Consider the following 26,404-nt stretch of genomic DNA (forward strand, 5'->3'; position numbering starts at 1 on the left):
CCTTACAAGAACTATGAGACAAATGGCATCTTCAGACTACATACGAGCATCTAAAAGATGTAATTTGGTTTTATAGGCTTTTGTTTTGTGAGTTAGGCAGGGTTGCGTGTGTGTAATTTGCACACCTGGGTGACCTGACCATGTCACTGGACTGTACATGACCCCCAAAAATGAATTTGCTCATTGTAGCTGTTCCATTGTCTCCAGGTTTGCAAGGTTTCCCTTTATTCATCAAGAGATGTTTACAATTTGGTTCTGGCACTTTAAGTGCTTTCGATTTGATTGTGTGCATGTGTGTGCGTGTATGTGAGTGCATGTAATAGCAGCTTGTAGATTCTTTCTTCTCAAAGCCCATAGCACCATACTATTCTCGTTTGGGGTATTTTGCCACAAACGTACACAGCCTTGAACTGTGATGTTTACAATTATTTCGGGAATTATTGCACATACCTACATTCAACAAAACTTAGGCCCTACACCATGTGATGCGTGGCTTGCTGTTTGCATCATAAATACATAGACAATAAATCCCTTCCTACTTTGCATGTTTACATCAATCAATGCTGTTCAGTTTTTAATCCTTGCTGAAATGACACATTCAAAATTGGCATTTTAAGACACATAATACCTCCCTTTAAACAACTAGACTATCAACCATGATAAGCTTAAATTCAAACAATGCTTTCTTACAAACTATTGCATTCAAAAGAGGCATCATTCCCTTCAAAAAGAATAGAAAATTGCCTTTTAACATGAATATGCCCCATTTGATGGTGATTTTGGCACTGTGGCTCCAAAGAGTTCTGCTCCCTTGCTGTGTCTGCGGCCTTCAGACACTGCAAGAGTTCTGTCTCAGAGGTAACATTTTTTCCCCACCACACCTGGGCTACAAAATAGCACAGTTCACACTTTTTGATGAAGGTGTTGCATCAAATTGCAAGAAAAGCAAGAACAATTCTCTCCCAAGGTGTCTACAAAGGCAACAAGGGCAATTACTAGGGATGTCTGTAACAGTCAGACATGCCATTGAACTTGGATTCGGGCAAAGAAAATCCCCCCCCCCCTCTCTTTGCTCATATGACATTTTGAGTATCTGTGTAATAGGCTGGTGGAATTCCATCGGAAATCTTTTGTTTTATATCACAATCAAGGAAGCATTGAATGCTTATAAACAAGCAGCCATGGAACCAAGACTACGCAACGATGAGTCAAAGTGCCTTGCCGAGGGGCACAACTGCTGCAGCAAGGGGATTTGAACCAGGGACCTCATGATTGACACCCCATGGTCATAACCCAGGAGCTACCACAGTGGTTTATTCCTTCTTCGAATGAGAAATAAAGAAAGAAAAAAACAACAACTAACAAACAAAAACAAATACAGAAAATAAATCTGATTTGTCCTGTCAAAAGTAAAAAAAAAATAACCAACTCCCAGATTCCTAACTCAATCATACTCTGATATACAGTATATTTTGAATGGTCTATTATGACACCCAAACATATGTTGCAAGGTTTATCACTAAACTTCCAACTGAAAGGAAGAGACTGAATGCAATCCACTGATATCAAAGGTACAATGATTTTGAATACTACCGCTGCTCCTGCATGCCATTTTGCTGGCGATACACACCCAAGAAACCTTTTTACAGAAGGCTAGAAGCCCAGGAAGCTGTAATTAACATTTACCTCCTCTGCCTTCTTCCGAACTTGACGTCTTGGATGTCCTCTTGGGAGCTTTCTCCTTCCTCACGCCATCCTCTGCCCCCTCATGCTTCTCCTCCCCCTCCCCCTCCTCCTCCTCCTCTAGTACTTGGGGCATCTTGTCGTCTGAGGTGCTCGGTGTCTGGTTGCCGTTGTTGCTGTGATTCTGTTGTGCACTTTCTCCCTCTTCTTCAACCTCTTCACCCTCCGCTTCGCCATCTGGGTCGGTTTCTGGGACATGGAAGATCATTTCTTCATCATGAATTGAAGAGCTTTTCCATTCCTTTCACATGCAAGTACATCCCCCCCCCCAAAATGAGCGATATTACTTTCCAGACTGTTTTTAAGACCACTGCCCATTATAATGCGACAGGTCTCTTGTCAAAAACGGACATCATATGGTGCATACTTGTTCCCCACACACAACATTCTATGTTCTAGACAGTTAACTTTTCTTTACTTTTTGAGTAAGGAACAGCTATTATTTACAGGCAATGTATTACTAATAACCTCACACCGGCTTCTATTAAAGTGCTGAACTGCAGCAAACTGGGCTCAAGATTTTCATTCAGAAAATGCTTGAACTGACAAGGCAAAGAAAGAAATGAACAAAGCAAAGTTTCTGACAAAATTCAGGATTTCCAACATAACTCTACCATGAATTCTTGTGAATAATACCCAGGCTTGCCACAAGGAAAAAAGAGCAAAAAACAAACAAAAAACAAACAACTTGGTAATGGTAAGGACATTAAGAAGTCTTGCCATAAAGAAATTGCTTGGGCAAGAATGAAGTGGCAGATTCCAAATGCTATCAGTTCCTCACCAGACAGTCTCCGTATCTTTTCCTGGTCCATCTCCTGCAGCTGCTGCTGCTGTTTCTCCAGGAGGGCCAGCTGCTTCTTCTGCTTCTTCTTCATCTTCCGCTTCTTGTTCTTCGACATCTTCTCCTGGGGCTTCTTCTCCGTCGGCGCCGTGCTCACTATTGCAAAAAGGGACAAGAGCGATGGGTCTGTCAAAGTTTGGGTGATTACCGTTGACCAAAAACCCTCTGGACTACAAAGGTGGTAGCTAGTCATTATACTCAAACAATTCCACACTCCTCATGCTATTCTTGTAGCTCTTATTAGAAATGAAAAAGAAAACAACAATAATTACAAACAATGAAACAAACACACACACACACACACACACACACACACACACACACACATATGAACGAAGTGCTGGTTCCACAGATTCACGGCAACACTGAAATTGCCCATTTACTTCATGAATGGAAATTTGTAACACAAAGACTATGATGAAGAAGGGGAGAATACTGAATATCTTAAAGATGTCAGGAAAAGATGTACAAAAGAAACATGTGTTATGTTTTTCTTTCTTTTTTCAAAGCAATGAAGAAGAGTAAGACCAAAAGGAAGTAGCATTCAGACAGGCATAAGATGGAGAACTGGTAATTAAGAAACAGCCCCATCCTGTGGGATGCAGCAGGATAGAGGGCGAAGGAGTGACATCCATCCCCCGTCTCACCTGAAGACACCGGAGGCTTGGCCTTCCCCTTCATCCACTCCTTGGCCTCACTCGCTAGTCTCCTGATCGTCTCGTCGTCAACACAGAGGAGGATGTTTTCTGGCTTGATATCCGTATGGATGATCTTACACTTGGTATGCAGGTACTCGAGTCCCTCCAACACCTGCATAAACAGCGTCATCATGGCAAACAAGACGAGATAACATGAGAACTTATTATGGACACCAACAATAGAATGTTAAAGCAGTTCATCCTGACTGTTTGCATTTGTACAGAACTGGAATTGTTAACCAACTGTGTTTGATTACATGTATGTATGTATAGGTATGGATGCTACGTATAAGAATGCATGCCAAAGGAATTGATAGAGATAACAGGAGTAGTTGATGAAGTAATAGCAGAACCAAAGTAGTAGAAGTAGTAGTTTATGGTAGGAAAAGTAACTGATGCAGTAAAAATGAACTTTTAAAAATTGGGGTTTTGGCAGACCCAACCACCTATCTTTTCATCTATTTTGTCATTGTAAATTTCATTGTGATGATTTTGCATTTCAGAAAATAAAAGCTGAAATTGGTACCACAGAAAAATGGATGCTTATTTATGACTCAGAGTGAAACAAAAAATATTTAGGTGGGAAAAAGAAATAATGAAAAGAAAACTGAAATAACACTGTGACAGAATACTCGAGGGATGGGCTCGTTTTTTTTTTTAACCTTGCTATCATTCAAAACACTGGCATAGATCAACTTTTCCCACATAAATTTGGTCAAATGGACAAGGATTGAAAGAAAAAAAAAACATTTAGCATCTAATCTTGTCATGACAGTGTTTATTCAGTTCTCTGAAACAACCTGCTGTATGAGCAAACAAGTACACAGAGTAAAGAAATACCACATGTCATGAAGTCACAAGAAATGGGATATCAAGTGAAAACATTACCTGGAAAAAGTGAGAGAGAAATAACAATGATAACAAGTTTTATAAGACAGCAATCAATCACATCCATTGCAAGGGCATTATCTCACAACATCAGGAGATATTTCCTGGTTGATTCCTGCTTTCACTTTCGTATCATCAATTACGACCCTCTTGCACTGGATAAAGCCGCATTCTCTTATGGCTTTTGAAATGCATTGAATGTAAATGCTTTCGACTCGCAATGTTGAAAGACAGGGTACAACAGTTTACTTTAGTTTTTATTTCGTGCCTGAAGCAGTCCCCGAGGAGGATTTGGCCAATAAATTGGAAAGTCATTTGTATTTGTTTCACTGTCTTGGAAATAAGTCTCAAGGTACGCTGTAATTAGTAGCCGTAATTGCGCATATATTTTGTAACTTCTTTCCCTCCAGTGAAACTCAACTAGCCCCGGGGATACATTAAGCACGATACATCGAGAGAGAGAAACCGGCTGTAATTATCCCCTTCTACCGCTAATCTCTTTCGAATGCGCATGGCTTTGCCTGAGGGAGAATCAGTGATTGAACATGTGCTTTGTCACATCAAACTCACTTTGTACACTTCTAAAGCCATGACAGATTTTTCACTGGAGCCTAACAAATGTCAGACGTGTCTCTTCCCTAACCCCTCTCCATGAATAAATGACTGCAGATATCATACATCTTTAACACTTCGTGGGGTGAAGTACCAGACAGCATCACACACAATTTTAGAGCTTAAAGATCCCCATATACTGTATAAGCTGTTATTTTTGCGTACAGATATTTGCATGAATGGGGAGGTCAAAGACATTTTCGCGAGATGTTCTTTTAGCGAACTGACACCGAGTATACAGGGTGGCCCAGAAAGAACGGAACACCTAAGATCTTTAATTTCAGCAATATTGTTGCAAATGTGTCATTATTTTGCATACCAATGGAGAGGCCATTCTTTTTCCAATAGAATAACGCCAAGTTCTATAATTTTTATTAATGCGTTATGATTTAAGGCCCATTTTTGTCTACCCTTGCAATTTTCAAAATGTAATCATTTTGCACTCTCAGAGATACCGAAAACAGCAAGAATTTGGCTTGCCATACAACCAGTAGCATTCACAATGATGGTAAAAATAAAATTCACATTATTCACGATGATAACGGACAATGACAATCACACCGTCCCCCCCCCCCCCCCCCCCCCGACATTCCACACATTGTGTGTTACTGGTTCTATGGCAAGCCAAATTCTCGCTGGTTTCGGTATCTCTGATCGTGCAAATTCAAAATCATCACATTTTGAAAATTGCAAGGGTTGACAAAAATGGTCCTAAAATCATAACGCATTAACCAAAATTAAAGAACTTGGTGTCATTCTATTGGAAAAAGAATGGCCTTTCCAATAGTATGCAAAGTAATGACATATTTACAACAATATTGCTGAAATCAAAGATCATGTAGGTGTTCCGTTCTTTTTGGGCCACCCTGTATAGTAAATGCAATATTACCCTAGCTCATGGCGATATTTTTCGCTTGTTGTTAAGTTCTAGCTCCTAGTGTAATTCATGAAATTCGCCCAAAAAAAATAATCAAACCCTCACGAAAATAACAGCTTATACAGTACTTTGCAAGTACACGTGAACATCAACTTCTAATCATGAGCACAAGTCTTTTCCACTGCATCTTAGATAAGTGGTTCATTTTAATGCAAAAGGGAGTCAAACGGCCACTGCAGTGTGACAGCGAGATGACGAAGGCTTTAAAAGTAATTCGAAGGGTGTTTCCAAAGATATCCTCAAGGCATATGGGCCATTATCCCAATTTGCACTTGCAGGAGTCCTGTGATTTTGTCCTTCAAACTATGACATGGTGATGCTAATGGCAACACATGAGCATACTTTTTTGCACATGGCTAGGAGAGCAGGATCCTTTGGAACAACAGCAGTACTAATGCTGAAGAGGACACCCAGGAGTTAATAAGACCATGCTGTCATTACAATATCCACTCATCCTTAAATCTCAAGCTTGCTTGAAGGTAGATCTTCCACTCACCTGTCTAATGATGCTTTTCACTTGTTTGATTGGTAGTCCCATGTACTTGGATTGGATGATGGGTTTCAACAGGTTGTGGCCAAGCACCTCAAAAACCATGCAAACATCTGTTTGGTAGACAATGTTGGGTTAAGGAGAGCAAAATTTCTTCTGGGGATAAAACAATACATTTTTGAAATTTTGAACAGCTGTTAATGTAAACCTCGTCTACTGATACAAGGATTGCCTGTGTCAAGTTTTCAGAATGACATCCCTCATATGTCTGGGAGCGGTAAGAGAACACTGCTCTACAAGATGTCACTTTGAGAGGACCTCAGCCATCTTAAAGGACAAGTTAACCTTCATATACATGTGGAATGAGTGAATGCAGCAATATTATTAGAACACATGAGTGAAAGTTTGGGGAAAATCGGACAATTCATTCACAAGTTATGAATTTTTAAAGTGTCTACGCAGTCACTGCTGGATGAGAAGACTACTAAAGTGTATGATGTCACATGCGTACAACGATTTAAGGAAAATATAAAGAGAATTTCACAAATTTTTTGCTTTTTGAAAAAAGTGCACATTTCCTCGACTTGTCGCTGACATATGTTAAGGATAATATTATTCCCCCTGCCTTCTGAAAGAGGCAAGTCAAGCATTCTTTTATCATGCGAGAAAAGTGAAAATATGGTGAATTTTCTTTACGTTTTCTTTATATAGTTGTACACATATGACATCACAGACTGTAGTGGTCTTCTCATCCAGCAGTGACTGAGCACAAACTTCAAAAAATTCATAACTTTTCAACGGGTTGTCCAATTTTCCTCAAACTTTCACTGATGTGTTCTACTAATATTGCTGCATTCACTCAATCCACATGTCTATGAAGGTGGACTTGTCCTTTAATGAAATGAAGAGGAAGAGGAGGAGCAGGAAGGAAAAGATGGTGATGGGAAAAGAGAGGGGGTGTACGAAAGGGAAAACAAGGATGGAAGAAGGAAGAAGGGGAAGAAGAGGAAGAAGACAAGGAAAGGGTGATGGGGAAGAGAAAGGATGCATAAAAAGGAAAAGGAGGATGAAGAGGGAAATGAATGGGGGAGGGGAGGAGGAGGAGAAAGAGAAGAAGAAGAGGGCTTTCATGGACGAGGAAACAATTTTAATTGGGAAAAAAAAGGAGTATGAAAGGCAGATTTCATGAGGCAAAAAGGAGGGAGGTGTACAAGAGAAAGAAACAGAGGAAGAGTGAAGAGAGGGGTTGAAGGGATGGCATAGTATTGGTTGAGGTGAGGATTCAGCTTTTAACATTTTGCGAAATATTCAGAAACCACTCTGAAATTTTAAAGAGCATACAATTCTAGGGAGAATTGAAATTATATTTGATGAAAATTGGTTTTGAAATGACTGAGATATCCAAAAACAAGGTAAAACAAAGAGATCCCAATAAAAGTTGTGAACTTTCGCAATTTATCAGGATTGCTTTTTTGGATATTTCAGCCATTTCAAGACCAACTCTCATAAAATAGATGGTGAATTTCTAAAAGAATTACATGTTCTTTCATATTTCATCAGAGGTTTCTCATTATCTCACAAACAAACACACAAAAAAGTTGGAAACCTGCAGCCCCACCTAAACCTAAACTGTACCCTCTCTTTAAAACTGCATGAGATGGCGGTATGAAATTGGAAGCAGTTGCTGCCCTTCAAGGGCAAGTGTTACACCGCCATATCTATTGGCAAAACTTTGGTTGATGGGAAGGATACGTGTGCCGTTGACTCCCGTAACTTTGAAGTCGTCCACCAGATGCACCACACGCTCTCTGTTGATATCATTGGTGTCGCTGTCCCTCACCTAACAAGAAAACCACAAAGGAAACAAAGAAGAGGTCAGCAAATGCATCCTTCACAATCATAAAATGCTGAATAACAAATCTGCAATGTGAAATATACATTCCATTGTTCTTCTCCTTATGCAGTAGGCTACATGAGTAAAGATCCATGGCCAGAATATCACGCCCACTGTCAACAATTGGGTTTTCCTCACTGCTTCTTAGAAATCCCAGAGAGAAGAATAATATTAACTAGTGTTTTATTTGCATAGTTCTTGGCCAGTCACTTTAGTAAATGATTGCTCATTTTTGCTAGCATAATGGAAGATTACATACAACAAAACCTGATAACATACCTAAATATTTACACAAACATAACAAAGTGCTCACACCTATCTGTATTGTTGAAAGGTTTCTTTTGCCACAAGTGTTCTACTCATTATCAGACATACTGCCAATCAAATACAGATTGCATTATTAGAAATACACCTACTCCCCATACTGCAGAGAATGGATCCACACTGCACAATCAATATCAAATGCACCTTTACAACTTCAATGAATGCTCTGCCTATCTGACAAGGGAAGTGATTGTATCTCAACTTATCTACATTCTCAAAGGCACTTTCCTACGTGCACTTCAGACTACGGTCTCTTTCAAGTCACTTTATTGCTTGAACACAGGTCAGCCCATTATGAAAGCTTAATGTGGTGTCAACATGATGTGTGTGTGTGTGTGTGTGTGTGTGTGTGTGTGTGTGTGTGTGTGTGTGTGTGTGTGTGCGTGATTGTGAGGGGGGGGGGCAGATCTGTTAATTCTGAACCTGTCCACTCCTACCATTCACATCACTCACACTAACCTGCCTCGTCCCTCGCCCCATATGGCGGTGCTGTAATGAGGATCACACCCTTCTTGGGGTCGCACGCACTACTCATCCAAGGTGTGACACGCTCGGGTTCTGACTCAAAGCGCTGTGCGAGCCAGCATCTTGTAAATAAATGATGACTACATATACTCTCAACCTATCTTCTGCAAATCCAAACTCATTTTGAATGTGACAGCGAAACGCGCATTCACGTACGTACGTACATCACAACGGCAAACAGAATACTGCGTCGTGTCACGCCCCAAACGATACAAACGGGAATTGTTTGTGAAGATTAACAGCACGCTAGCAAAGGATGGGGACTGTTCATGCTCAGACTACAAAGGCTTGAGATTGAACGTGTGCACAGCGTAGCCAACTCCGGTCTCTCTCTCTCTCTGGGTAACCAAACACCGACAAACATCGCGCGCTAACGCAGATGTCAGGGCGTCCTTCACACGCACTGATTATTCATGCACTGGAAGGAAGACATCTGAGACGGGCATCTCTCTGGGCGTGTGCAATACCCTCTGAGGTTGCACAACAAACTCGCAAAGGTAAAAACAAAAGAAATATCAGATGCAGTAAATACACAGGCGCATAGCATCGCTTCACCGGCGTTGGAGTTTGTGGCGGACAAATCATTCCGCACAAGACATGATGCCAAATATGATGCGCATGATGCGAACTGTCTTTTGATGCATACACAGTCATACACGTGAAATATTTTCAGCATTTTTTTCTTTCTCTTCTCTTTTTCAAAATTCTTCCCAAGTCCCCACTAATTGGACACATCTGATTTAATAAGCACAGCAATATCAAAACCATAAGATTTTGAACGTATTTCGATAAGAGAGTAAATGCAGAAGGGATGGTTACAGAAGAAAAGAACAGTAACATACATTACTGCACATAACTATGACTGCATGATCTAAACAATTATCAATGTTATTAGACACTTGCTGCTTTATCTCTCCTGCCTTCCTTAACCCGTTTAGGACCGGCTAATTCTGCTACAACACACATTTCCCATTGACACTTGCCCGCGTATACTCGGGACTTGTCCTCAACGGGTTAAAAAACCTGCTTTTCTTTGTTCTTTGTAAATCTCTGTTTCTCTTCACTGTGGGTTGTAAGGTGTCTTCTCCTCTCTTCATCTTTTCTAATCTTCTATTCATCTTCCTCTCTTCCTACCGCTTCCTTCTCTACGGCTGTCTATCTGCATCCTCTCCCCTCTCTGTCCACTTAATGTTAATGCACACTGACGGTAAGTAGATGGGGAGCGGGTCAGCCGAGCAGGTTGTCGCAAGTGGAGGAGACTTAGAGGTGGGGTGGGGGAATAGGGGAGTGTTTGCATCATGCCCGAGGCATGGTTTGAGATGCAGGAGGGAAGATAGGACAATCGTGTCATCTCTTTTCAGGCTCACTTTAAAATCGCATCACATGCATAATTGCCTGGTGTCTGGGCATTAAGTGAGGGGGGGGGGGGGGGGAAGGGAGAGGGGAATCCCCCATGGCCTCCATCCCACAGATATGAATGTGTTTGTTTTGCACAGATTGAGCAATACTTTTATGTGCAGGACATAATTATGAATATTGCAATTCTCGAACACAAATCTTACAGTACTTTGCTTCACATTGCATCACTAGAGCTGCATCAGTCCACTTTAAAATCAGATGTAAAAACCACCATGCATATTAATCTTCCTGTGTGTATTTTTACACCTTATCTGATGACCTGCAAATTTTCATGAAGATGACTGCACAACAGCATAATGTATTTGGTGAAGAGCAAAACAATAGGAACACCAGACACGTACTGTAAAAGTGGTTTCTTTTGCGGTGGTTTTATTTTCACGCTTTTCGCACTTTGAGGTTGAACCGCGAATTTAACATCACACGAAAATGTTTTGAACTCATTGCTTGTACAACGCTATCATTACCGACCGTGAATTTAAACACACGCGAAAAAGTCTGCACCGATGGAAACTGCGAAAGTTTCTGTACGCGAAAGAAACCACTTTTACAGTATAACTCTTTCATAGTAGCCAATGCACATGGATGCTTTTTCCATGTACCATACACTTCAAGGACAAAAAATGAAAGAAAGGAAAGTTAAGTGGATGGAACGGATGAGAAGCAAAATGTTCTTCTCATATCAAACATGACATGTCTGATAAAAGCACTCCAGTCAAATTGAAGAACCTTTCAACATAATATCTGCTCCTACCCACTTCCTGCCTCTTGCTATCAACAAAGAGAGGTAACCTACAAATGGTCCAAAGATCCTGCATCTCTTTGGCCTTGATAAAACAAAGAGGATTCTGGAAATCCCCTTTAGACTACAGGCAAGGTCGATACAATCCCAATCAGCTTGCCTACAAATCAGGGGTCAGATACGCTACGACGCTCAACTAGGGTGAGCGCTCCGCGATCATCTTGGATGAAGTGTGTACGTGGTGCACTCCCTGGCTCTTTTCATCTAATGCATATGAACCATCTCCGCCAAGAAACCACATTCGCTTTACGCAACACAGCGCTACTTCATGCGTGACAAATGGCACAGACTTTAATTAAGAAAATTGAAAGTATCTTCTGGCACGAAGGTGTGATCTTAATGCTTCAAGGGCCTTATCAGCATCACACATGGGTAAAGTTCATGAAGGATTCATAGAATTCAAACATAACACATGCTCTTCCTGAGTGTAGATTACCTGGAAATTGATAAAACTGAAGTAATAATATAAAGATAGGTATAAAATCGATAAGTAGATAATTTCCAGATGATTTCAGGTTTACATATTAAACATAAATAATGCAAATACCTTGAGAACTATGTCATGACAAGATTCTTTTTTTCTCAAAGCAATACTACATCTGTGTTGGAAATCCACATCTGACTTTTCTAATTTTGATGTTTTTTCTTCATTTGTTGACATTAATGTTAACATCCAGCAGAGGTTTTTATTTCATTTACACTTGTACTTACATTCACTTAACTTTCTTCTTATTTGAAGAACTTTATCAAAGATTTTTTCCATGGATAGACTGAAGAATGTGAGGACAAAAAAAAGATCTGACGTAAATGAGGAAGATTTGCTACCAACTGGCTTGGAATTCCTGAAGGCCTATGTGCAAAGCAACACTTCCTTGAAAATTCCAGGAATACCATATAGTATGATCAAAAGTGGCTCTCTCGTTCATCCATTGACTATTGTATTTGGACATTGCACAACATGTGGGGTCAATGCACGATTTGTGTCCTGGAGAATGTGGTCAAACATAATTGTGTTCTTGTATGGGTTCCTTCCTCCTTTCAATTTTTTCTTTTTTTTTCGGGGGGGGGGGGGGGGAGAAAATGGGGTTTGATAAAGGCTTTGAATGGTATCTTCACTTCTATTCTGTCCATTTTGGGGTTTTTTCAACTCAAAGGATCTAACATTTCCTGGAGCAAAGGTCAAGCTGTTTAGGGAAGAAAGAGCTCATCAATTCAAGGAGGCGGGCAAGAAGAGTGCGGTCTGACACCCTTGGTCAGCACAGTGTAAAGGTGTTCTCCCAGAAAAGTCACTCATCACCTCGGAAATCTAAGTCCTTCAAATGAACACCCTCAGAAGGGTAACTGACAATAGTGAAGACTCCAACAACAAAACAGTGAACTGAGCGGTTATTAATTCAAGCATCAGTCTAGACTCGGTAAGAAAATCTTTTGAAACCACTTTCAAAAATGAGAACCTCCAAAAAGTGTTCAATAGCTATAATTTACCATTGTAAGATGCTTACGATGAACGATTTTGCAAGGATACTACCTGTACTGGACCTCGAAACCATACACCATGTTATTCACACAGGACGAATAGAAGGTATCACAGCAATTACTTTCTTTCCTCTGCCATTAAAACATTACATACCAGGGCTGACAATCACACTTGGGGGGGGGGGGGGGATATTTGTTTGATAATTTGTTTGTTGTTTGTTGATATGAATTCGGTCAAAGTGGTCCCAAGAGTGTACGCCCTGGCCCATGATCCAATTACCAATTACAGGCACACAGGCTAAACCACTAAAGCATCCTATCCCCTTTTCATCCAGATGTGTGCACTGGTTTCGTTTGTTTCTGGGCGGGTGTCCTACTTACGCATTTCAGAAGTTTGATTTCATCCAGGGCAGTCTCTGTGTAGTGCTCGGCACTCTTCACCACCTTCAGGGCCACGTACCTCCTCCCTCTGTGGATTGGATGTGAGAAAAAGAGATAAAGAGGTAAGATCCCATGATAACCAAGATGCATTCATTCCGCAGATCCTTTTATCCCTGTTGTTCTGTTTCATGTCATCTGTACCTCATATGCCTTGAGGTGCGCACTCAAACTTGTTGGAGAGAAACTTGTGCAAGCATACAGTAAATATTCGTATGAGCATTTGTGCAAATCTTTCACAGCAGCCGCAGCTTTTCCGGATGTAGATACCACCGTGAGAAAAGGGTCATTCCTTTTCATTCATGATCTATTCATCTTCAACACACTTGCAGCTCAATCATTAATTCATCCATTTGTGACCCAAAGAGCTAGTAAAAGGATTACTTTATACAGTGTACAATATAACAGGCCTATTGGTTGAGAAAACAATTTTTTCAAGTTGTTGTAAAGAGCAATATTACTGCCATCAGCAATGCTAATGATTACAGTGATACATGTAGTAATAGTAATACTAATAAGGACAAATGATGAATACAAAAAATATTATCATTATCTGTGTTTGCATTTTGCCATTACTGTAAAAGTGGAAATTTTTGCACATTTCGCGCAACCAGAATCTAGAGCGTAAACAAAAGCACGCAAATATTAATGCTTGCCTTACATTCCAGCAGTTAAAAACAGGCAAAAGTCATTTTACCCGGCCGAGCTCAAAAATATCACTCGCACGAAAATATTCACTTTTACAGTGCTATCATTATCTTCATAATGTCACTTTCATCACATTATCCTCATCACTGCCAGAACCCTCGTTATTATCCTCCAAACAGATGAAGGAGATTCAGGGTTATCAAACGATTTACATTTTGCCAGGTCTCTTTCTGCTCTAGTTCCTTCTTCATGCCTCATCCCATTCATACGTGTACTTAAAACATGTGCAGTTACCATCACAATCCAAAATTGATATTACAGATTCTCCATGCCAAAAATAGCACAGACTCGATGATGCTCAGTTCCATCTCATGCCACATGCTTGCACTTTTTTTCTGTCAGGTTCACATTATACCGGTATTCTCCTCCACATGCAAGTTTGGCTTATTACAAAAAGCAACACTGTAAATAGTTGATCATATTTTCCATGCACCTATAATCTACGATATCAATAAATCACCATTTGAATGACAAATCTCACATGAAAAATGAAATAAAACAGAACAAAATTAAAAGTATTCTTGGTAAACTAATGGGGTCTCAAAAAATAAATATCTTATTTCCACAGCATGTACTGTGCTGAATAAAACTCAATTAAGGAATGGCTACAGGTATGCACAAGTTCTGTGATTTCAAGTGATGTTCATTTATTTAAAAAAGAATGCATTTAAAACGAACTGGTGCTGCATAGGTTTTCATTTTTAGCAAAGTTTAAAAGTCAAAATATCGAACCAAGATATATCGGAATGGGACGCTTTAATGTGGTACCAATGACTAGTAGATACAGACACAGAACTACAATGTCTGTAGATCTGGCCTGATTTTGCATTGGCAGTGATCGTGCAGAAATAAAGTACTGGGTGCTCTGAGACAACAGAGCTTTTTACAGAGCAAAGGGAAGCAGCTAAAATCTCCCATGCAGCCTCCTGCAGCATGCAAACAGTGTGCCTGTGCATGCCGAAGTGCCTACTTCCAGTCGGCCCCCAATATAGACTGGCTAAGTATTTGTGAGCGGGGTTTAGTCACACTCTTTTGGGTCACATTCAAATTCGAGGGAAGGGGGCCACTTCAAATTTGCAAAGCAAGAAAAGAGGGAGGGAAAAAGGGGAGAAAAAAAAAAGGAGATCTGTCAGTATGCAGCTACCTCCCAACCAGCACACACTGAGTCAATAACCTCTACTGGGATCCCAAAATGACCCTTTTCAGATGGCAAAAGTAATCCACAATGCCATACCCAGGTACTTTTTGAGGGTTCATCAAGCTTTTAATAGAATTTGTGACAAAGGTCTCTGCTTCTTTAGCCTGTACTTGTCAGGGCGGAGACAGAAAGCATTTAGATGAGCCAATCTGAAGAGATTTGTGGTGCCGGTTCCATGCAACTCTCGACTTTTAGAATCAGCAAAAAACGAAACAAAACAAACTTAAACAAAATAGAGTCATCAATTTAGCTTTGATTAAGTTTCAAAGCAATTGGTTTCAACATGTTTCCTTCCTCTTGCTTGTAACCCTGAAATCTTTCTCTTCGAGGTCACATTGTCCCTGGTGGCACAAAGTTCCATAAGAAGAGAACATTCCCACATAACAATAACGATGAAAATAATATTAATCACCATTATCCTCATCATATCATAACATTCATCACCGTTTAGAGCATTTTCCAAAGCATTCACCAAAAGGAAAAATAAAAAGTCACACTGAAGATCTTACAATTACTATAACAACACATAAGATATTACACACTATTCAAATCAAATGACAGATACGCATGATAGCAGAGCAATTAACAGATTGAACAATAAGTTATGGGTCTATGTGTTTAATGTTTCTACCAGAGGCTATTCACTGTAATTTTAGTACTCTACCTTTTTATGTTTGCACAATTCAGGTCTGTAATATGAACTGGGAGAATTTTCCAGTATACTTTCAATATTACAGTGATATGTCCACTTCAATATTTGCTTATTCCAAACCCCAATTTGAGAATAACAATTGCTTTTCTATCCGCACTCCTGCTTTTGATGAAAAAAAAAAGAGGAGGAGGAAACAATAACAAATAAGAAGAAGAAAGGAAAAGGGGTTGGGCTAATGCCTTCAAAGAAAAGCATTGAGTTCAGTAAGTTTTACAAACAGACCCTACATTTTAGTGCCACAACTAGCCTTGAATATTGGCTTTGCGTGTTTGTTCCTTTCTAAGTAAACATATCACTCTGGTAAGATTTGTTCTTTAAAAATATCCATTTCAGATGTATCACAACAACATGAGCACCAAACATGAGTAATATATCACCTCCTTCACTAAATATCTTCATAAACATTTGTGTGTGATAATGCACCTCTTCCATACATTCTGGGGTTTAATGGCCACGTCTCAACTTTGGCATCAGTAAGATATACCGGTATGCTAGTATCTTGTTTTTATTTGTTTGGTACTCAGTACGTGGGCAAGTTCAGTGCCATTCTCTGGCCACAATGATAACAAAAATGGATGGAAATGATGAAATTGTCATGAGAAAGGAATGCCATTATGACAGAACAAAGAAGGGAGAGATGATTTGTGTACAATGGCATTTAATATCGCTCGCCCCCATGTGACAGAAACAAGCTAATCACTGAGTTACTTTAGTTAATGTACATTGACTAGCATGCTGTCCAACTTTAACTATTGAGAATCAACAGTGCATGTCGTACAGCATGGCTGGTAGGTACGATTGTATTCGTAATTACGAACAGCAAAATACAAGAAGAGAAAGAGAGTAAAAGAAATAAAAGCAGGAGGGAAAAAAAAATCACTCAAAAACAGATTGGTACAATTTACTGAATTCTGGGATACAAAACAACCCTTTCAACCATACAGCAATAATTTGCATTGACTACAACAAATGTATTCTCTTATTATACATCTCGTACTTTAGGAAATTATGTATTACGTTCAGCTATTTGGTGTGTAGCCAAAATCGCAATTACCCTACTTACAAAGCAATAAAAAACTGCAGTTTTAACCATTGAGGCACAAACAATCAGATCTATTTACTGTATATTCAACAACACTCACAATATCTCCTTGCTAATTGCTCGCAAACTGTATCATATGGATGCATCAATAACACACCAACACAAGACAATTAAATCAAAACTGCATTGAAACTATAAAACAGATATCCCATTTGGTATGAAAGGATCAATCTTTTGGTGTGAATTACTACGTGCCATGCATCCCATCACCTCCCTGCCGGAGATTCCCATGCCCCGCTTCGAAATGCGCAGTTGCATTCCCGCTTAATTGTTGCACAGTCAAATCCCGCTATTCAAATCAGCACGGGGGGCACAATCTGAGGGGGGTACTAGAAACTAAGCGACAAAAGTTTTTACAGAGTGTGTGCCTGTGTACACTGTGTTTGCTATTTCATTAGATATGGTTCCACTAATTCACTCCACCTCTGCGGCAATTGCACTCGTAGTCTGTATGGCATGCCTTCTTTACAGGACACTGAAAGGATTACATGTGAACATAGCTTCTTCTTTCTTTCTTTTTTTGTACCTGAATAGATTTACCTTTCCATTGTCTTGGAATAAAATAAATCATTTAATGCTCCTATCCAACTACAGGTGACTCTCACTGTGTGTAATGAAGTCCTCAGGATCAGCAGTTTTCTGTCGCTACATTGAAATTTCCTCACATTACAAAACAAAATAAGGTACAAAAAGATATATAGACGATAACTTTGAGGACCTGAATATTTAATCTGTGCTGAAGAAATTTCATTATAACCATGTTTGTTATGATGGGAGTACACTGCATAATCTAGCCATACTACTCTTGTGAAATGAGGTATTTGCAGCTTCAAAAATAAGTGTTATTTGATGAGTTCTCTTTTATCTTTATTTTTTGGTTTTAGTTGTTGTTGTTTTTGTCTTAAGGATACAAAAGCAGAAATTTGCACCTCAGCCATGCTGACGAACTATTGACAGTCACTTACTTTTTTGGAAAGCCAGAGAACAAAATGAAAAGTAAACAAGTCTGAAATGGAAAAAAGAAATTCTATAGCACAGCATTGAGGGTAATTTGTTTTCTGAGGAAAAAGCATCACAAAGGCAAAATAAATAGTCCTGGGAGGGGGAAAGGGGTAGGCTCATTTAATACCAGAGTCTTTCACACATATCAAGTTATCAAGCTGTTATGTTTTTAAAGTGCTACATAAGGGGTCAGACTTTTTTGTCTGTAATGTGCATAGAACCTGTATTCATACCTCCCTTTCTCCCCATTCCTCATCTTCTATACTCCTTCATGCACCCCCCTCCCCATCCACTAAGAGAATGAAAGAAAGAGAGAGTAATACAGTGTTTTGCTTGCCTGGGGGTGGCGAGCCAAATTCCATGAGTGACGGATGCAACCCAACACGAGCTGCTAAACCTTTTCGCTGCCGCGAAGCTGCCACATTCGCGACACACTACCAGACCATTACTAATTCATCAAACTCATTTCGTATGCTATCAGGGCACATTCCCCTGATGAATCAGGGACTACGTCCCCATGCTATCATTTTGAATCATGTTTCATTTGGGCTCATCAATACCCGTCTGAACTGTCAACTAAATGTCATCATATGCGGCATAAATGTGCTACCTAATGAGTATTTTCAGAAAAAAAGACCAAATAAATGTATTCCGGGAAATGCTGTCACATGCAAGCGCATTTGTGTGGTTGACGATGATTTCAGCAGACAAGCAATTCCCCCAAGAACATACTGAACATTTCAAAAAAAAAAATGTGTGACAGGTCTATGTATCAGGCCACACACAAAATAGGACAAACTGAACTGCATTCCAAAGCATATCCTTCTGCCGGTAAAAATATAAAGGATAAAATCACTAGAAGTGGTGTATTAGGCACTAACATGATACAGACTGTGACAGCAGTAACATGGCAGTTCCTGTTTTTCAGTTGTGATGTTGAAGTGTTGGCACGAAATTGTTCCACAAAGTGGTCTTCTGAATTTTTTTATACAGTTACATGAAAAAGCATCAATTAAATATTCCCATCCATCCCCCCCCCCCCTCCCCCCCACCACACACACCATGAAATAAGTCAGTGATTAACATTTGGAGATGCAAGCATAGATGCATTTTTAATCTGGAGAAACACACTACCAAATTGTCTGGGAGGCACTTTGGGCATGTGACTAAATTCTCACGGAGCATTTTTCATCCTTCAATCATGGTTGGAACAACATCTACGAGAACTGCAATTATGGCTGCGCATGAATTTGAAAAAAAAAAAATAGGTTGACAAGGAACGGATTACTGGCTGAGCAGAGTTGAGCCATTCATATTGCTCTGGATTTTTCCCTCATTGCCTTTCTTTCATGCTGATCATCACTGCATCACGCACAAGGGCTGGCAAAGCACGGACACTGAGCGACTAATTGGTTATTATACCCTCTTCCAAACCTGGAAAAGTGGCGGGGGGGGGGGGGGGGGGGGGGGGGGTGAGGGTTATATAGGAATGGCAAAATGAACTCACACAGAAAAAATGTGTACAAATGTGAGAAAACAGAGTAACCTAAAACAACAACAACAACAAAAGAAAAACAACAGGAAAAAACAACAACTATGAAAGAAAATGGTCATGCTAATCTTACGTGTGCAAATTAATGTGTACAACCAGCACTGGATCATGATTCATTTGTACATGACTTCCAGCATGTATGTATTCATTCTGACTGTGCCATGGCGTGATGCATAGGCGCATGAGAGCTGTGGGGGAGGGACAGCTAGTATTCCAGTCATAGCCAAAGCTGCTATGGAAGCCACACCCGCTAACTGCTAGCTCTCTAATGTTTGCAGGGTGGAGGAGTTTTCAGTTTCTGGACAGCCACCACCACCTCAGTCAACTCGAATAATGGAGAGATCGTACACAGAAATAAATTTCATTAGAGGATGCTGCGGACGAGCTGGACTTGCTTTATGATGTTTCAGTTCCTGCAAACTACAAATAATGATATTTTTCAGGTACCATGGGATATCTCATGCTTTTTTTGTCAGCATTCGAGTACACAAACTTTGATGTTTCAACTTTTGTTACATATACAGCTCTCCCCTCAAAAATAAATAAATAAATAAATAAATAAAAAGAAGAAAAAGATATAAGTTTTACATTTGTGCAAATCATACTGCAGTTACCAGACATAAAATATGCACATCTCTTTTATCCATTCCACAGGATAAAACTGCCAAATGTTTCAGGGGACTCAAATAGTATTACTTATTTTTTCTTTCTACATGCATACCTCACATGATATACAAACCAGATTGTGGATATAAAATGCTGCATACAGGCAAAATGCACCCATTTCACTTGAGAGTGTCTTGATCGATACTTACGCCAAATCCCAGGCCAACCAGACAGTAGAAAAGTGCCCCCATCCCAGCTTCCGCACCACATGGTATTTCCCATTGAAGAGGTCGAAGATCTTCACCGGATGGTAACCGCCTGGGTGACGGTGCACGAGGGAAGTGGGTACGCATGGACAGACGAGGGCGCCAGAAGACAGACATCACGTAAATGTACGTCACAGGGGGTTGGCAGGTGAAGATTATTCCAAGCAAGGAGAGATGAGGGAGAAAAAAAAAGAAATATTAACACTATTAGTACGAGGGCAAAGTTATTGTTTAAATCAAAATATACTCTATAACTGAATACATATCTTTTCTTGCAAGTACACGTACGTGTACATGTGCACTTTATGGATGTTTAACTATTTGTAATCTCCTTTTGTAAGTTCTGGAATATTATCATACAATATTCTGGATTTTACTTATTCATCTTTTTCATCTTACAAACAAAGGAATTCTTAAATTTGATCGATATCAACTCAACCGCAGAGTTGATAGGCGATATTTTAAGATTTTAAAGTCAAAATGAAAATACAAATATTTTCAAGGGTTATTACTGAAGCCCTTTTCACAAGAGATTTACTACAGCTTCAGAAAAAAAATACCTTTGATGCTACCCCTAGACAGCAGAAAATTTTCATATATACATTATAAAAAGATGATTTTGAATTCTATTACTCTAGTCAACAAAGAATTTCACATTGCACACAGAAATAATCAATAATACAAACACTGATATCCATTTGTTTGACTAGTTGATTTGTTGGACTATAGAGATTGGTGATATATTGCATTGTGTTGCAGACTTGAATTTGCTTGAGTGTAAAGTTTATGGGAGCTCAAAGAAATTATGGCAAGCAGCACTTCCCCTGAGGTTTTAAGCACTAAAGTCTACACTCCGCAAGACAGGTCACGCAGTACATGATGAGTTCAGACACACACTAAACACAGGTTGTTTGAACCAAAATCTAAACCTTGCTTTATGAATTTTCATGTAAATGCAGTCAAAAAAAAGGAAGAAAAAAAAACTCAATTGAAGTGGAGTTCAGACTTTCAAGAACACTGTTCTCTCATCAACAAATGCAGTCAGACAGGGAAAAATTAAATCTCGCTTCCTTGATGTATGTAGCTTGCTAGCTGACACAAGAACCCACATCCGTTCTGAGACTTCATGATCTCAAGTGTGCTCTTAATTTACCAATATACCATAATTAGAAATGATTTAAGTTTGTATACCAATGGTTGAAATTAATAAAACGTATTAACCCGTTGAGGACGAGTCCCGAGTATACTCGGGCAGGTGTCTATGGGAAATGCGTGTTGTAGGAAAATCAAACCGTCCTTAACGGGTTAAAAAAAACCAAATTGGAATGTGGTAATGTAAATATTATGATCGAAATCCAGTTCAATCACACTGGAAAACAAAACAAAACAAAACCTACACCTACATCTAAACCTATATACACCTACACCTACAACTATACCTATACCAAATTAAAGCATGGTCATTCAAGACAAACTGTACAAATGGTAGAGTTTGGAGGATGGTCAGACTGCAGGGCCCACTTGTCCCTCGCTTCTTATTGGGTACGTGTGAACGCTCCCAGTGTTCATTTTACCCTGGACTTCAAGAAGGCACTGCACTTACATCTACAATGAACCAATATGCCCTAATTCAATTAGCCATGAACCAAAGCAGGGAGGGTTGATCTTCCATAGAATCGCCATGGAAACCACGCTCTCACAAGGAATCGGATGCCAAGTGCTCCCCAACAATTCATTGTGGTTGAAAATGATTTTATTACATTTTTTTTTTTCCCCCCTTCTCCTGGCTTGGAATATGAATGCTGGCAACGGCTGACATTTACTGGCAGGGAACATTTTCAGCGGAAGGGCACAGCGGATACTGTCAAATGTTCAGCACACGATGTGGTTACAGCACTAGGAGCATGTTAGTCCCCCATCCTAAAACATCCTACCCCAGTGTACATGAGTCATTGCCATGATTTCAAGTAAACTCGGGTGGGAAGCTAAAAAAACGCAGGGATGTGTATTGAAGGAAACCCCACATTTGATGGGTGAGATCTCTGTCCCCTTAACCCGTTGAGGACGGACTGATTTTGCTACAACATGCATTTCCCATAGACCCCTGCTCGAGTACACTGTAAAACGAGGAATGTTCGCGTGCATTTTGATTTTGCGAATTTCGCGAGCGTCAACATTCGCGAAATTAAAATGCACGCGAAAGTTCTTGCTTACACAATATGCATTGGATGGCAGTGGCAAGTCGCAAAAATTTCATGCTGCAAGAAAGGCTGTCGGCTCCAATTCGCGAAATTTTCATACCGTTAATATATCATGTTTTACAGAACTCGGACTTGTCCTCAACGCCTTAACGTAAATACGCAGCTACCACGGAGACAACTTTAAAAAATAATAAATTGGTAAATATTGAACGGTGCTGATTTGCTGTCATGCAATATCAATCGGGCTTTACATGGTCAGAGCTGATTGAAACCATACGTTTACATCGAGATGAAAAGAGTGCACTTCAACATGAATTGCCAATTGATACACCATTGCTGAAGAACGAAGGGAGACTCAAAATTCTTGTCCCTTTTGTAAAAGTAAATTTGCCTATTGTGATGAAAATTCATGTCTTGGGAGAAAAGGACCACTTTTACTACCAGTTATTCCAGCAAGAAGAGTACAGATTTAACATAATACCACATGTTTGTTCCACACACAATATATGAGAAGCACTTTAGACTAGGAAAAGAGATATTTCCCTGCATTGTCAATAATCTCAGTGTTAAATGAGAACTGTGTGTGTAGTGAATGAACATGGGAAAGAAGAGAGACGACTGCTAAGCAACTGGAAAGCTGATATGGCACTGGTTACACTTAGATTGCAATGTGATACTATAATAAAGAGTTCTTTAAAAAAATGTTACAATACCGAGTATACAAGTCCTAATTTCAAATGTGAAGATTGTCTTTAACCAGTTGAGGACGAGTCCCATGTATACTCGGGCAAGTGTCTATGGGAAATGCATGTTGTAGCAAAATCAAACCGTCCTCAATGGGTTAAAACTGGGTGGCAGCAAATAATTTGAATTTCACTGGTATATGCAACCACTGATTGACTAACAGAATTCTAACAACATCAACAACAAAATTGTAGAAGCAGCTGATAAAAATTTGTATACACATTTTGGAATTTCTGCAGTTTTCAGCTGCACGATTCAATTTATTTAGTTGCTGGAAATGAAATTAACAACAACACAAAACACTAAAACTTGCTGCCACATCCATGCCAGCCAGTGGGGAGCAAATTCACTTTAGGCATTATCAACCCAAATGGGACGGTAGAGTGGCTCCTGCTACGCGTAAGGGGGAAAAATCTGCGAATCCCATTTTAAATCCCGGATGGAAGCAGACTAGATCACCGTTAAATTGACCATCGGGACGCATCGTTTACGTTTCCGCGATTGCGTCGCACGTCATTCGATTTATGCATAATACATGGCCGTGGCAGGGCATGCATTGTTCTCGGTTTTGTCTGCAATATAAATAGCAAATCCCCGCACACAGCTTGAGCCTTCTGAGATCCACTTTATATCCACATTTCTTCTCATCCCAGAGGAGGTAAGAAACAACAACAAAAAACTTGTGTTGACATGGGGTTACTTATCGAGATGAACAGGACATCTATATTATATGTCCTCTATCGTTGAATCAAGCTCTTGGACTAAGTGCAGACTCTTCCTCTATGTAGCACTTGCAACATCTTCAAGGTCATTTGCACATACATGTATTTTGTGACAAGGTTGCAGAAGTACAATCTACATTGGATTTATCCCACCTGACTTTGTTTCTTTGTTTGGATGACCCCCCCCCCCCCATCCCCCTCACCCTGGAAGCCTTGGCGCATTATCAATGCAACCACATCTTTTGTCTTTTACTATGAATACTTCTTTATCATTGGCAGGTCAGTCCATGCTCATTTGTTTTCAGGTTGAATTTGTAATAGGGATTCAATATTCTTACATGTCTTTCAGTCCCTTAATGCTACTTACCAAGGTAATAACCTTCATGTTTCCATGTATATATGCTTGCAATAGATGTTGAAATGTTTCTGTATTGATCTTTTTTTTAATGCAAAACAATTGACACCATTACACATTTTCGCATTTTGTTTGCAAACTGACGTATCAAAAAGGTCATATAAAATGTGGCACTTCTGCTCTTGTTGGACTATATCAATTTAAGATGTATCAAGGTACTTGGTGAGGAAGAATAAGTGTAACACCATTTCCAGTTTAAAAAAAAAGAAAAGAAAAGAAAATGTATCGAAACCCTCTTTCAGAGCCCCAGGAGGCACTTTTTTTTCTTTTTTTTTCTTTAGAAGGAGAAGCTGGGAATGTTCTTATTTTGTTTTCAATGGTTTGAGAAATACTGGGCTACATTCATTTCCTCTACAGTACCCCAAACCTGAACCTGAGTGCCGGAATGGCAAAGCTGAAGGTAGCTGATGATGGATAGAATGGCTTCGACACCACCCCCTTTCCCTTCTACTAGGGTACAATCAACACACCCCTGAGCTATCACCATACTCCAATTACATCCACCCATCTGAAGTTTCCACAGGAAGCCCCAACAGCCAGTCATGACTCCCTACTTCAATCTAGATTATTCTTATTCCTGAATGTTACCACCAGCTGTACTTCTACATCATCACTTGCGGCGAGTGTGGACTATTTCTCAGTGTGGACATTTTCACAAATTTTGTGCTCGACTTGAAGAATTTTTTCTAGATATTCTAAAGATGAGATGAGGAACAAATTTTTGTTCTTTTAATGCTACACAACAGCTTTTACAATTCCATTCAACAAACTCCAGTGAATATTATACCTCCACCAATTCAGTTCTCCCCTTCATCTTCTGAAAGAGTACTAATGTACATGTATGTCCAAAAGAAAAGAAAAATTACAACATAAGATAACTTTAAAAATAGTGAACCAATCCAAGTACAACTTAAGCATATGAAACTATAACTTATTACCCATATCTTACAGGAAACCATATCTGATTTGCTTCAGTGGTAAAAGAGAAATGAGGATCTTTGTAGAGCATGTCAGGAATCCTTTCCCTCCAAGTTGCTGTCCATTGTGTTCACTACAGTTCCAAGAGCATCCAAGTGCTAAACTTGGAAGAATCAGACCCATGACATTTTTGTACAATGATCCACATTTCTCTGTGACCACTTGACCAAATTGGATGAGGTTTTCTGCAAAATATAGGTAAGATGTTATATTTTCATACCCTAAAATAGCATTCAGACAGTTTAATCATATTGGACATTATCAATGCGAAAATCTGATTGTATTTTATTGTTGTTGACATAAAATAGGGCCTACATGTACCACTCATGCGTGGCAGACAAACAAAGACTGAGAGAGAAAAGGAGACTAAGGGCAAAAAAAAATTCCTTCAAATTATGTGACACAATTCTCCCATTCTGGTATCACAGACATACTCATTTTTTTTCTCTCTCTCAGATTTCTTTCACTTTTTGTGGTCTTGACTTTTTGGGGAGGTCATGCATTTTTGGGGGGTCATACAAAGGTGAAATAGCAATGTCTAGGCAAAAGGTTGGTCCCATGCCAGCTTTAGGTGGTGTTCCAGGATGTTTACGGTTCATCACATTTTTTTTTTCCAATGTTCCCTAGCCAAAAACAAGGCAACTTTTAAAGGTAAAGTATGTTTGATGCCAGCGAGTCCTGGTTTGTCAGACAAAGTCATTTTTGGTAAACCACAACAAAGACAAATTTGCTATGAACAAAGGCAATATTTTCAAGGAAGACAGTGTGGCTACAGCAGATTCTCTAGCGCAGAACTTTCCAAGTAATACCACCATCACTTTTAAATGTACATTGGTTGATACTAAAAAATTGTATCCATGAGACAAAACAATAAGTAGTAAAATAGCAAAACAGCAAAATAAATCAAACATGTAGGCCTAAGAATTGTTTTGTAAATGAAACCACAAGATTTTTTTTTGTGTGTGATGCAGGTTAATAGGGGTACAATATGTGTTTTTATTTAGCCTGCTTTTATTTTCTCAGATGCAATTATACTATGCCCTGGACTTTTGAGCGGCTGAAACATGACTTTCAGCGTGCATCTCATTTTTTACTTTAAGTATTAAAGTTGGAG

General features: G+C 39.5%; 1 protein-coding gene across 1 annotated transcript in view; it reads right to left on the bottom strand.

Moving 5' to 3' along the window:
• The window catches only part of LOC139715619 (SRSF protein kinase 3-like), a 54,492-nt gene that overhangs the window by 9,759 nt on the left and 18,329 nt on the right, over positions 1 to 26,404 (bottom strand). The window contains exons 3-9 of the mRNA XM_071627176.1: positions 20,174 to 20,282; positions 13,028 to 13,115; positions 7,962 to 8,049; positions 6,216 to 6,322; positions 3,232 to 3,394; positions 2,525 to 2,680; positions 1,687 to 1,932 (exon numbers count right to left, since the gene is read on the bottom strand). Of these exons, the coding sequence (XP_071483277.1) occupies positions 1,687 to 1,932; positions 2,525 to 2,680; positions 3,232 to 3,394; positions 6,216 to 6,322; positions 7,962 to 8,049; positions 13,028 to 13,115; positions 20,174 to 20,282 (957 nt within the window). The remainder of the gene's footprint in view (positions 1 to 1,686; positions 1,933 to 2,524; positions 2,681 to 3,231; positions 3,395 to 6,215; positions 6,323 to 7,961; positions 8,050 to 13,027; positions 13,116 to 20,173; positions 20,283 to 26,404) is intronic.

The sequence above is a fragment of the Diadema antillarum genome, unplaced genomic scaffold (genome assembly GCF_040938485.1).
Source record: "Diadema antillarum isolate AM-2024a unplaced genomic scaffold, OU_Dant_1.0 scf00000052, whole genome shotgun sequence".
Lineage (NCBI taxonomy): Eukaryota > Metazoa > Echinodermata > Echinoidea > Diadematoida > Diadematidae > Diadema > Diadema antillarum.